This window comes from Pyrgilauda ruficollis, unplaced genomic scaffold, assembly GCF_017590135.1.
Source record: "Pyrgilauda ruficollis isolate IOZ18807 unplaced genomic scaffold, ASM1759013v1 scaffold35, whole genome shotgun sequence".
Taxonomy (NCBI): domain Eukaryota; kingdom Metazoa; phylum Chordata; class Aves; order Passeriformes; family Passeridae; genus Pyrgilauda; species Pyrgilauda ruficollis.
Window position 1 is genome coordinate 4541946 of NW_024524934.1, and position 12761 is coordinate 4554706.

Genomic DNA, 12761 nt, shown 5'->3' on the forward strand with positions numbered 1-12761 from the left:
GTTCTTGATGTTGCATCCTTATTCTTCTCACAATTGAGATGTGATGTGACATTCCATCCCATCAAAGCTGGTCTAAATCCTGCTAGTTACTGAGCAAGTAAAACAAGTGCTTATGATCGGCTTACTTTAAAACCTTCTCCCAAAATCTAATATTAGTATTAGTCCAATAGTAGCCTACCATTAATATAACGTATAATATTAATAGCACAATATTAATATTAAACCGGGGGACAGAGAGTCTGTGTAACATTTTCCTTGCATTAAAGACCAAAATTCTTGAGAAAAGCTAGGGGATAGAGATATGGTGGGAGCCTTGTTGAGTTATGCTGCTGCTGCCTCTGTATTCAAGCTAGGGGAGGAGGAAGCACTTTGTTGCACAGGGCTTTGGAAAAACCTATTTTCCCTTTATTGAGTCCCTGATTTATTACTCAAGACTTACAGTGAGTCCCCATTAGCAAATCTAGCATTTACACTTAGAGGGTTGCTGGCATTAAAAAAAAACAAGCAAACTTTTTTTTTTTTTTTTTTTTCAGTCTGTGTGGCTTGCCTGGGAAGTTCAGGCTTATTCCAGCTGTACAGGTGTGTGCCTGAGGAGTCTTCATCTGCTGTTTGGGTCTGAAGGGCTGCTGCTCTTGTGTTAGTGATCTCTAGTGCTTGTGAGACTCTCCAAGTCAAAACCGAGATGAAATGCTGGGATTAAAACTTGGCCTGTTTATAACACCAAAACAGGGCTGAGGCTCTTACACCACTCCTCTGCCTGGCAGCTGGCAGCTCCCTGGGGAGCACAAATGCCACTGGAAAGTAGGTGCTTGCCAGTGCTCTGGACCACTGCAGCTGTGGCCACCCACCCATCCTGTGGGAGCTTGGACAGGAGGAAGAAGCCTCTGCCCTGTGGCCAGCAGGAGGAAGAGCTGAAGCCAACCTTTTGTATGTGTGGTGTATTTTTAAGGCTAAAAAAGACAGCGCTTTTCTTTTTCTCTTGGCCAGACTCCAGCTCGAGGCTGACTAGCCAGAAAATATACTTCAGTCACACTGTATTTTCTCCCTTCTCCAAGACTCTTGCTCTCAGTTCATGTTAGGTGAGACGTTCTTGTCATCAACACTTTAACCAGGACTGTCAGGTGCTTCAGAAGTACTTGTGATGGAGAGCAGGGTTAGCCTGTCCTAGGAAAAGGAAGAAAGTGTGATAGGATGAGGGGAGTGTGGAGGGACTGGTGGGTTCAGTGCATGCTTCCCACTCAGGAAACACAGCACAACAGGCTAAGGACACCATCTCAAGGTACAGGTATGTGACAGGAGCAGTATCTTTTCTAGGATGGTCAAGCACTTCAGTGGTGGCTGCAGCACGAGGTTTCTTAGGATGTCCCACGTGTGGATAAGCACTTCACACAGTAGGTATTGAAAACTTGCAATCTCTTGCCACAGAATGTCACAAAGATAAGGTTGTAAACCTCCAGATACCAATTGATTGATACTTCCATGGGCAAATCCCAAGTTTATAGGATAATGAGAGGTGTAGTCAGTGCTGTGTTTCCTAACATCCAATATCCAATGATTGTGAGCACTAGGGACAGTCAGCTTGTGAATTTACCCTGAACAGACCTACCTGCCCCTTCAGAAATAGAATATGGGGCTGTGTGCTCCATGGCCTGACCCACCTGGTAAATTCTTACTTTCTTAAATGTTGTCAGGCTGATAGCTAGAAATGCTTAGAGAGTAAAACCAATAGAATACCATGCACATTTTCTCAACTAAAACTGTCTTCAAAGTTGAGAATGAAGAAAACCCTTCCTTCGTTTCACAGCTGTCGTATTTACTGCTCTGAACAGTCAGTAAGAAGCCAGCACTCAGTGCAGCTCATGGGAGGAGATGGCAGCCTTTCCTGCCTGGGATGCCCTCCATACTGAGCAGGACCAGCAGAGATCAGAGCTGGGCACTGCCTTTGGGCTTTGAGCTGCAGCCAGCAGGCATGAGATTGTCCCACCTTCCTGTAGCTGATTTCACCTGTGTAGGGGAGCTTTGAAGAGCTAATTAGTTTCTACTTGTGCAAAAGGTATGTATTCTTTACCTAAAGTGTGAGGGCTAGAGAAAAATCAGACTTGGAGGACTTGCTTCTGTGTACATGGAGAGAGCTTTAAAAATAGATATCTGGTGATGGAGCCACAGCTGTGGCTTTTGTGTGTGTAAGGATTGTGTCTTCATCATTGAGCTTGTGGAAAAGCAACATTGCTGAGGAACTGCTTAAATGAGAGCCTGCTTAATGGCCTCCTAGCTGCTTGTCAGAAAATGTCCTTCTGGGAAGCCATGGATGCATTCATGTGGGAAACACTGAATTTCACTTTTCTCCTTGATTAGTTTTTTCATAGGATGAGAATCTGAGCAATGATTGCAGGGCATGGAGATTTTATGCTCTGTTGCCTTGCCTGGAAGTAGAGGTTGGCATTTTCTGCTGAACTTATTACTTGTGAATAACTCATACGGATCAGATAAGTTGCTCCAAATATTTTGGTTTGTTGTAGAAGAGATGACACAGGCTCCTGTTTCTGCCTATTATGGGAATTTTAGCATAAAAACTTAACTGTAGCAGAGCCCCTCTGATAAGTAGCTGATGAGCTGTAAGGCTCCATATGAAATATATGAATTATGGGATTTCCCCCCATGCTAGAACAGCCTGAGGCAGAATCACTTGCTGGAAAACCAGTCAACTGCAGGGCTCTGGATTTTATGGCAATACTGGTATCCTGTCCTGGCCTCCAGTTGGGTGCTTTTTTTTTACCCAATAATGTGTTATTTGTTTGTGGGACAGAAGTAGCTTAGGAGTGTCTTGATACTTCTCTATCTGGTTAACAGCTAATGAGCACAGTGCCTAAATACATGACTCTTTATTCCTGTGCTACCAGCTGCCACTGTAGGTCACTGCATAAGCAGTGCCTGGCTGATACAGCATGAAGAATAAGATCTTTAGAAGGTTGTTTTGTTTTGTTTTTTTTTTTTTTTCCCTCAAGAGGAAAATAAAAATGTAAAATCTCTTTCAGCTGGATCTACACACTCACCATGTAAGGTACTTAGTGTTTGCAGTTGTGTTGTCCTCGTTCCCATATGAGGAGAAAAACAGGCAAAAATGGGATGAGGCATATGTGCTGCTAGTGGAGAAGCATTCAGAGTAAAAGAAAAAAGACTTTCACAAATCATTTCTAACTAGAAGAAGAAAGCAAATTCACTTTGTCAGAAAATAATTTTGAAACCAACATTTCAAAACTAAGAGTTCTATCGTTTGACTCTCCTTTAGCCTCTCTTGGTGATTCAGCCCTTCCTGTGCCAAAGCCACTTAACCTGGCATCTGGTGCATGCTGTCCCTGGAAATGAGTGTCTGAAACTGCAGGTTACACTTTTCAGCAGGGCAGAGATATATACAGATTACTCATGGACAGGAGCTAAACCTCACCTATCAACCACCCCTGTGACCTTAAGGAAATCTGCCTCATTTTCCTCCTCTCCTGTGTTTCTCTGCTCTGGTACAAGGAAGAGCAACCTAACCCAGGAATCCTTCAGGCTGGGAGCTCCCAAGGAAGGAGCTCTGTAACCACCTGGATTTTGCACTGTTACAAGCACAGAGCTGGCAAGAAAACTGCTGGGACAGTGGAGGCACAGTGAGTTACTTGCGTGTCCAACTTTTCCCCCATGTGGCACAGAGCATATTTTAGTTGATGGGCCTTTAGAGCCAGGGCTAATTGCAAAACCTGAAGACTGTCTGAGGGCAGGAGGAGGTGGCAGGACTGGGGGTACTCAGCTTGAATGTGGGTTGTGACATTTGCTGGCTCAGGCTCCAGGAGTGCCCTGACTTGATGAACCCTCAGGCCAAGTGCTTTGATGGTACCAATACCAGCTTTAGGCTTGGTGAGCCGGGGGGAGTCCATGAGTTTCTACAGTGTTTTAGTGTTTAAGTTGTGACTTGAGCTGTGTCTGTGGCCCCATCAAGTTTCAGAAGGCAGGTCTCCAGGTAGTATTCATCATCCTCAAAATTTAGGAATGTATCATGTGGTCATTTGCAGGTGAGCTGCTTGTCTTGGCTGCTCTTGAAGACCTAAGATGCAAACAATCATTGAGTTGAGGATTTGTCTCATCCTAAAGTAGATTTAATCATATAGATTGGACTCTAATCTGCTTAAAGGGGACTCTGATGACATTTCTCACAAGCAAATGTCTTTAGATAGGCAGGATGAATCGCATCTGAGGTGTCTCACACTGAGTAGATACAGGCTAATCCAAACTGAGGCATTTCTGAACATCACCACCCATGGAGAGAAAAGGAGGTAGTGAGGAAGAAGCTTTCTTATTTGTGTATCTTGGTGTCTTCAGCAGCTCTACTTCTTGGATGGAACCAATGTTTCTGTGTAATGCCTATATTTGAGGGACCTGTGGATTTCCACCTTCTCAGGAGTAAAGGCAGCTCCGCCTGCTACTGTTTCAGGGTGGAATGAAGTGTCCTGTGCAGTGCAACCCTGCTCTGGCAATGTCCATTTGGGCATTATAGCGATTCCCATGAAAGTGATAGAGGTTTCCAGCAGGGCTGTTTTGCTTATTCCTTTAGTACATCTGTGAGTGGACAAGTGAAAGCTGTGTCTAGAGCAGCGAGGCCTGAAAACTAACTGCAGGTCAAGCACTGCAGAATGCACATGCTCATTCATCAAAATTTAATTTCTCTTTGAAACGCCTCATGAAGAAAAGCCAGGTAAATTAACTTCTCCCCTTCTGGAATGTAAGCTAATTACCTGTTTCTAGCTCAAGTCACCTCCTGAGATAAAAGGCTTTTGGGTGGGCTGGTCCCAACATCCTTCATAAAAACAAAGCATAGGGTGAAAAAACAGCAAAAGTCTATTTTTTCTTTTTCAAGTTCATGGCCACTCACCCTTGGGGCTTTTTCTCTTTGCGCTTGACTGGGAATAAAGGAGAACTTGAATCACTGTGCAGCAAAATGCTCTGGGGTCCTCTGCACAAAAGATTGTAAGATTTACTTTGATTCCTTTCTGTAAGAAAATTTAAAGCCAGAATAGGCTTTTTTCTTTGTCTTTTCTTATTCTCTGCGCTCCTCCAGATTTTTCTGCTCGTCCTTGACTGTAACCTTCATTTAACCATGTCTGCGTTCATATAAATAGCAGATGCTTCTGGGACATTGTTATTGTGCTTTCCTGGTTGGCAATCATTTGGGCAGCCCTGGCTGCAGTGTTGAGCAAGATAAAGCTGGCTAAGTGGGAAGCTGTGAAAGGCTTCTTGAATTTGGTTTCCTGCAGCTTTACATCCAGGAAAGAGCCCTGATCACTTTTTCTGTAATTAAGGGAAATTACATGGAAGGAGAAACAAAGTTCTCGTGATTTCAGAGGACAGCTCCTCCCACCCAGCAGCAGGGTTTTTACATCCCTCCTTTGGCTGACAGCACCCGATGCTCCGTGGGTGCAAGCCTGCACGGAACCAGGGAATTGTGATTTTTGCCTGGCCTTAGGGAACGTGTAACCCTCTGGGAGCCCGCTGCGGGCGGGGGGGCAGCTGCTGCTGTTCCTGCTGCAAAGGCAGCACGGAGCAGATGAGCTGAGCTTCACAGATCTCCTGGAGACCTGAGACTTCCTGCTCCCTGCCTCTGGTTTTATCACAGTTAGCCTGGCGCGTGGAATTGCTGTGTGTACAGAACATATCCTTTCCCTTGGTGTTCAGCAGAGAAAAAAGAACCCCTGTCAGGGCGGTGGTGTGGATGCCGAGCCCATTGCAGCAGCGCTCCTTAGCCACTGGTTTCCCAGGCACTGGGCTTCTCCCTTGGCAGGGACTGGGAGGACTCATGGACATGGAGAGGCCAATAGAAAGGTGAATTCCTGTGATGAGCATTGACTTGGTGGACTTTGCTTGCGTGGGCTAGGGCCAGAAGTTAAACCCAGGGAGGTGTAGAAAGAATTCTGAAAGCAAACTGCAGCTCGATTGTGGGTTGAGCCAAGCCTGATGCTGTCTGCTGAAAAGAAAGAACTGAATCACAAACTGCTGTGAGGAGCTTACTATTGCAAATTAAACCCCAGGAGAGATGGGAAAGTGATCTGCTCAGCACTGGCTCTCCCTCTAAGCATTCCAGCTTCCCCTGTTCAGCAGTCCACAACATCTGGGAGCAAAGGCTGTTTCTGCAGAGACAAGGGTTTATCAGGAGGCACAAAGAGCTTTTGCCCATGGGATGGGCAACTACTCATTTTCTGCTGCTTTGAGAGCTGAAGAGGAGGCCTCTACAGTGTGCATGCCCAGACTGTGCCCTGGAATTTTGATCTGAAACTATCTTTCTTGGTCCTTTGCTCTGGGAAGCCATCCCCCAAGTGGTCCTAGCCACTGACCTGGAAGGTGGGGGGATGAAGATCACCCTGATCTGAACCCAGCAGCTTCCCAGGAGCTCAAGAAAATGCCCAGGGGAGGTGTTTCTTCCAAGGTTAGGCAGCTGACTGGCTATTTTATATCCTGCATAACTCACTGGCACTGAAGGCCAAATATTTGGGTTTTGAATAGAGAATGATGTACTCGGGTTTCTGAAATGAATCCAACAGCCAGCAATATGTCCAGCATGGTCAGGTCTTGCTCATGATGTGAACTCCATTCCAAATTTAGCTCTAATTTAATCAAAGTAAAATTGTCTCTGGGCAGTACATCAGAGGGAAAATGAAGTAGTACAAGTTACTGAGAGTCTGTGCTACTCCTCATGCAATCTCCCAGGAAGTTCCTGCTCTTTGTGAAGTCAACTGGTTTATAATAGGGTTGGATTAGATATTTTTCCTGCTGCTGTTCACTTTTTGCAGGTACTCTCAACCCTTGGCTTCAATGCCCTCTTCAAGTCAGAAGAATTTCTGGGAAGGACTTTGCAGCACTAGGTACAACTATAGCTTTGCTGTGATGTTGAAAAGCCACACAGCTATATCCAGGCTCTTAGACAGAGAAAGCTGCTGTTGTAGGGGGAATTTGGGTGCAAGTAACAAAAATAAATTATTTTATAAAAGACCCCAAATCTACATTATCTAGACAGTCCATCTCTGAGATGGGAAAACCTTCTAGCAGTAAAAGGGCTCAGCTGAGTTAAGAAAGATATGCACATGCAGCTTTTGAAACTGCCAGTGTAACAGGCTAAGATGAAATGAACAGGCTTATTTTAGCGTAGGGAGAAATGCTTTGTGTTGTCTTCTGGGACTGGCATTACCCTGGCTTTGCCCTGGAAATGTTTCTGACTAAATGTTGACTAAAGCTGTGGACATTGCGAGAGGAGAAATGGTAAGGGAAAGTTAAGAATTACCTTTGGAGAAAATCCCATGAGCTTCTAAAGCCTTTAGGATGAGATTGAGGCATGTTAAGGTAGTGCATGGAGCCTGGAAGTGGAAGTTCCATAAGGAAAAGCTGAATTTGGATCTGAAAAGCTACAGATGCTTGGCTTATAGGCAGAGGGAAGATGTCACTGGTGTGACAACACTCTGAAGAGCTGGTGACAGGTGTGGGAGGGACACTTCTGAAATGCAGCCCAGATGTTTGTGTCAGAGAGTGCCAAAACCTCCGGGGCCTAGAAGTTATGGGGGATGTGAAGATGCTGGGGGGTACTCTGGCATCAGGTGATAGCGTGGGAAGTGGGTGTCCTTCACCCATACTGCCTGTGCTGGAGCAGCACACAGGGGCTCTGCTGAGGCTGCAGCAGTGCATCGCTGAGGAAAAGGCAGGAGCTGCACAACCCTGGCTTGCAAGAAATGGCAGAGGTAGCAGCAGGGGGTTGTGCAGTATGAATTATGGCTTGTGTCATATTGTTATGAATTGGCAACTTCTCTAAAACCTGCCCATTTCAAGGATGGCTTTTGCCTGTTTTTTTTCTCCCTTGCTCATCATCCTGGAAGAGGAAAGGAAGCGTTTTTCTAATAAACATGAAATGGTATTTACTTAATGTACGCAGGAAAGAGCCATGCATTTGTGTGCATTTGAGTGTTCTGCATTTGCCACTAGTGTGAGGCAGACTTTTTTCCACACTGGCCATGAAACAGTCATTTCACACTGGCCATCGTCTTGGTTGCCAAACAACAGCAATTTCTTGACAACTGCATGGGGACATTGTGGCTCGAGGGAGGGGAACAAAGAGGCTCTGGTTTCTATTCTGAACTATTTTGTTTGTCCAGTCCCTTCTTTGTTGTTAGTTGACCTTTTTACTTTTAGCAGGGGAGCAAAATGGAGCACTGTGGAAGAGTGCTCCACAGAGCAACCCTGTTTCCCCAGCTGTCCCCTTGCAAGGACATGGTGAGCCAAACCAAGCACTTTGCTCTCAAGGTTTTCATTGCTCTTACGCTTCCTGACAGAGATGTCTTTCATTAGCAGCCAAAAACTGGTGCAAGGACAGCGCCAGCCCTGGGCTTTCTCTCTCCTCCTTGCACCCCTGGGTGTTTGACAGGAGGTTGGGCAGTGAGTGCCTTGGCAGCAGTGAAATGTGAAAGTAAATTTAGGGAAAACTTTGTGATCCTTAAAGCCATGGGGTTATTTCCGACAGAACTCACAGCCACATAATGCTCAACCTGGCATGTAGTAGAAGAGGGGTGCTCTTACCACTGGCTATGGGGAGAAAGGTGCCTGTACTGAGCAAAATTGCTTTTCCAGTTCCTGTGGATAATGGCTTCACCAGTAAGTGCTGGAGAGAGGGAGCAGGCCAGAATGGGTGGAAGGCACAGCTGTGTCCTGTGATCCCCAGCTTCCTGTGGGATCATGTTGAGAGGAACTGCCCCACTCAGATGAAGGACCACTGTCCGTGCCAGGCTGAGGTGGTTCAGGATGCAGCTTATGCAGCGCAGGAATACACACAAGGAATGGGGCAGGATTGTGGCTGAGTGTACTGTAGGCCCTCATAGATGTATTTTGGACTTGATAGCTTGTGTGGCTGAGTTGGATAAATGCTTCACCTGCTGCTTCTGGACAGGCAGAGAAACTGTCCATCCCTTCCTCTTAAACCACCAAGTTCTCATTTCACACTATAAGCACTGACCAGTGAAAAAAAGAAAATGAGTTCCTCATTTTATAATGGCTTTGATAATATTAGCAAGCAGCAATATTTCACTTGAATATGCTTAGAAGACTCTGAAAACAAGAAAAAAACAAGACCAAGCTGCCTTTTTTATATAAAAAGCTTGTAATTTTAATTATTCCAAAATGACTCTCTACAAGATAACAAACTGTAATACAGGGTTGCAATAAAGGTTCTCCTTTGGAAAGCACAGACTATCAACATAACCACTACACTTAGAAACACATTTTCACTTTCTAAGAATATACAGTGAAAAAAATGGACAGGGAAATCCAAAAGAATCCCAAACAACAATAGTACAAAACAGGTTCACATAGATTGCTTTTTGGCAACTAGTTATAGGTTACAAAATCACAACTGCTCTTTCAGGATGTCACATCAGACTAAGCCTTGGAGCCCACCCTGAGCCAGCTGGGTTGTGCTGGCTACCACTGACCTTCCAGGAATGTTCTGCACTCTGGAATGTTATGGTAATGAACAGTGGTCTTTGCTCTAAGACAATACATTAAGGCTGCAGGGTTTCATACACAGCTGAAATGGTTCTGTCACCTACGACAACAAATCCCATTTCAGTAAGGCACACGTTTGGCTACAAAATGGGAAAGTCAGGAGTCAGGCAGAAGTGAGAAGTGCCTGTTTCCCAGGTGCTACTGATCTCACGACCCTGCTGTTCCAGCTATCTGGCAAACGCTCAGAACACATTAACGTGGGACCACCTTGAATTAATAAGGACAGTAGTGTTTCTGCTTTAAAAATGCAAGAATCACCTGGAAGTGAGCTACTGCTCACTTTGAAGCACAGCTTTTAGGCTGGAGACCACAGGAAAATGGTGTTCTCTGACTTATTTTTATGGGGTTCACAGAAGGCAGTGATGACAAATAAGCTTATAAGGGTTTTGGAGTGACCGGCATACACGACATTTCTAAAGGAAATAATAACACTCTGCTAATAATTTTTAAGGGTCTACACTGAAAATTACTAGGTGGGACTGTGTGTATTTACTGACAGAATGGTCCCATTAAAACAGGACATCATTTTTGGCAACAGTGTAGTGCAGAAAAGATCAGCACCTACACAACAGAATTCTGGAAAAAAAGCCCAGTTGTTGAATGGAAATCAAAATTGCAACAGATGCAATTAATTCCCAATAATATGTCCTAGACAATTAAGTGCTATTTCTTCATTAAATTGTGTATATGCTATAGAGATGTTTAAATATCTATTTCAAATTAAGCTCTTTTCTTTCCATACAAAATACAATTTGTATGTTAATCCTTCTGAAAGGGATTGGTATTTTGAAACTTTGATCATCCACAGCCTCAAAGATGAGCCCAATGGATGCTGGGATGCCCTCGGGACAACTATTGAGTCCATAAACAATAAGGCTTTCAAGCCTGACTGTTAAATTAAATTGCCAATGCAAGGACATACAAAGTAAACATGTATGAAATTACATTGATAGGAATCCATCCACGGTTTTGAAATCCCATGTTGGAGAGTTATTAGAAACAGCAAAATCTGAATGCCAAAAGATATTAAATATGTACAATTCTGCCTTCCTCCTTTGAAGGTCCTGTTTCTTACAGGGTCTAAAAATGCTTTTCTCCCAAATGCTGTATGCCTTGCTTGATATGTTGCTTATTGCAGCTGTGCATGTATGTTGGTCAGAATGACCAAATGTTTTACACAACCAAGTAACATCAGGAGGAGTTAAACCTTCACAGATTAACCTATAGAAAGTAATTTCTAAGAAGGGAATGGAGTTCTATGAGAACCATTACACTTGCTTCATGGATTGCTACAAGTAGGTTTCACAACCAAGTCCATGCTCCAGCATCAAGAAGGAATGAAACAAAAAGAGTGCAGCATCCAGTTAACACATATGCTGAGGAAACAGGCTGTATATACAAAAGATATGCACTGTTTACCTGACACGTAATTTTTAAGGTGCTTAATTGATGTTTTAGGGAAGGTAGCAACATATACATATACCCCGTGTATACAAATCTAAATGTGTGTAAGAAACATAATACACAACCAGACAATATTCCCAGATCCCTGATTTGATTAGACTCTCTAATGCATAAGAATGTATTTAAAATATTTAATAAAAAATATCTAAAAAAAGATACCATTTACATAAAAATAGCTCCAGTTTGTCTGCTCTTCCGTTTTGCTGCTCACGGATTGGATTCTGCTGGGTTTCATAAGGACGCCATTTGGACCAGTGAGAGTTTGAACAACTGTGCGTGCTGAGAGAGCTCTGTTACTCGGTCCACCATCTTCTGCAGGGATGCTGTGTTGGGGTAACTCAAGGCAGCCGCCTTGGTGGCCAGAACAACGCTCTTCAGCAGTTCACACAGCTGGTTGCTGGAGTTCATCACTCTGTTGCACATGTCCTGAGTCGTCATTTGCCTCGCAAGCGTGTCCCCAATGAAGACGAGTTTGTGAGCGCTCAGAATGATGAATTTGCTGTGTGCCACGAAGATCCGGGGGGGCTGAGAGGAGTTGACACAACTGAAAAAGGCATCGATGGCGTTCAGGAGGGAGTTGAAGTGAGTCTCGCACTGGTCGGAGTAGAACAAAAGCAGGCGGCTGTCGTGGGAGGTCTGGAGGGACTGTGGAGGCTTCCATTTGGAAATGTCGTTCTCCACGGGCTTTGTGATCTCTTGCTCCAGACGTTGAAACTGATTGATCTGAAAGGAAAAACAAAAGCTCCCATCAGCCAGTATTCTTATAAGATGCTGTTATGTACTACGATTTCCCTTTGTGCCTCGGGACACCCCTGGGTATCCTACAGTGACCTTATGCCAAGTAAAAAGTAACAGTATGTTTTCTAGGATCAAGTGCTTTGATTACTGTAAATCCAAACATGCAGAGTTGAGAAAGGAGAAACATCTGAAATATCTCATTTGTATTACGAAACCCCAACAACACAAACTCCTGAATTTACAGGCTGTTGCTCATTTGGAGTATTCTGAAATCACAAGTGAGAGAGATGGATCCAAGTGGCAATGACTCCTACACAATCTTTAAAAAGCTGTCATCTCTGTGGGATTTTGAGATGAAAACCCTTTAGATCTCACCTCCTCATTGCTTGTACAATTTTCTGCCATACAATATGGCAACAACATTCTGAAGAATTAATATGAGGGAAAAGTGACAGCCCTTGACCTTGTGAACCTACTTTTTTTAGCACTAAAAGTGATGTTCAGCACAATATTTAATATTTAAGCTGATGGTATTGATGTTCACTGAGCAGATGTGAAGGTGGCACATGTATTCAGTATGGTCCAGTGATGAAGGCCCTGGATGGCAGGTCAGGAAAGCCAAGTTCTCAAGCTGGCTTTGTGACTGACCTGCTGTGAGACATCAAAGAAGCTTGTTTCTCTTCTGTTGTGAACTTTTAGAGTTTTTAAACTCTTTGGTTTTTATTATCTGCACCCTTTGCACACTGCTAAGGGGAGGGCCCCTCCTGCTCTGTCTGACCAGTGCTCCCTTTGTGTGAGGAATGCTGCAATTCAGTGCAATTATGCACCTGGGAGAACATACCTGATGGTGCTCTAGCTCCATTTTGCTCTGCTTGATGATATTTTCTTTCTCCAGAAGCTCCTTCTGTTGCCTTTCAAACTCTTCTTTCCCCTGTTTTGTATAACATAAGAGACTGTTAAATCAAAATTGCTTCTGAGCTAAACGG

General features: G+C 44.2%; 1 protein-coding gene across 1 annotated transcript in view; it reads right to left on the reverse strand.

Annotated features, from left to right (window-relative positions):
- Positions 1 to 9157: 9157 nt before the first annotated feature.
- NEDD9 (neural precursor cell expressed, developmentally down-regulated 9) overlaps positions 9158 to 12761 on the reverse strand; it is a 38493-nt gene continuing 34889 nt past the window's right edge. Inside the window, exons 6-7 of the mRNA XM_041475385.1 lie at positions 12617 to 12706; positions 9158 to 11760 (exon numbers count right to left, since the gene is read on the reverse strand). Of these exons, the coding sequence (XP_041331319.1) occupies positions 11269 to 11760; positions 12617 to 12706 (582 nt within the window). The 3' untranslated portion in view covers positions 9158 to 11268. The remainder of the gene's footprint in view (positions 11761 to 12616; positions 12707 to 12761) is intronic.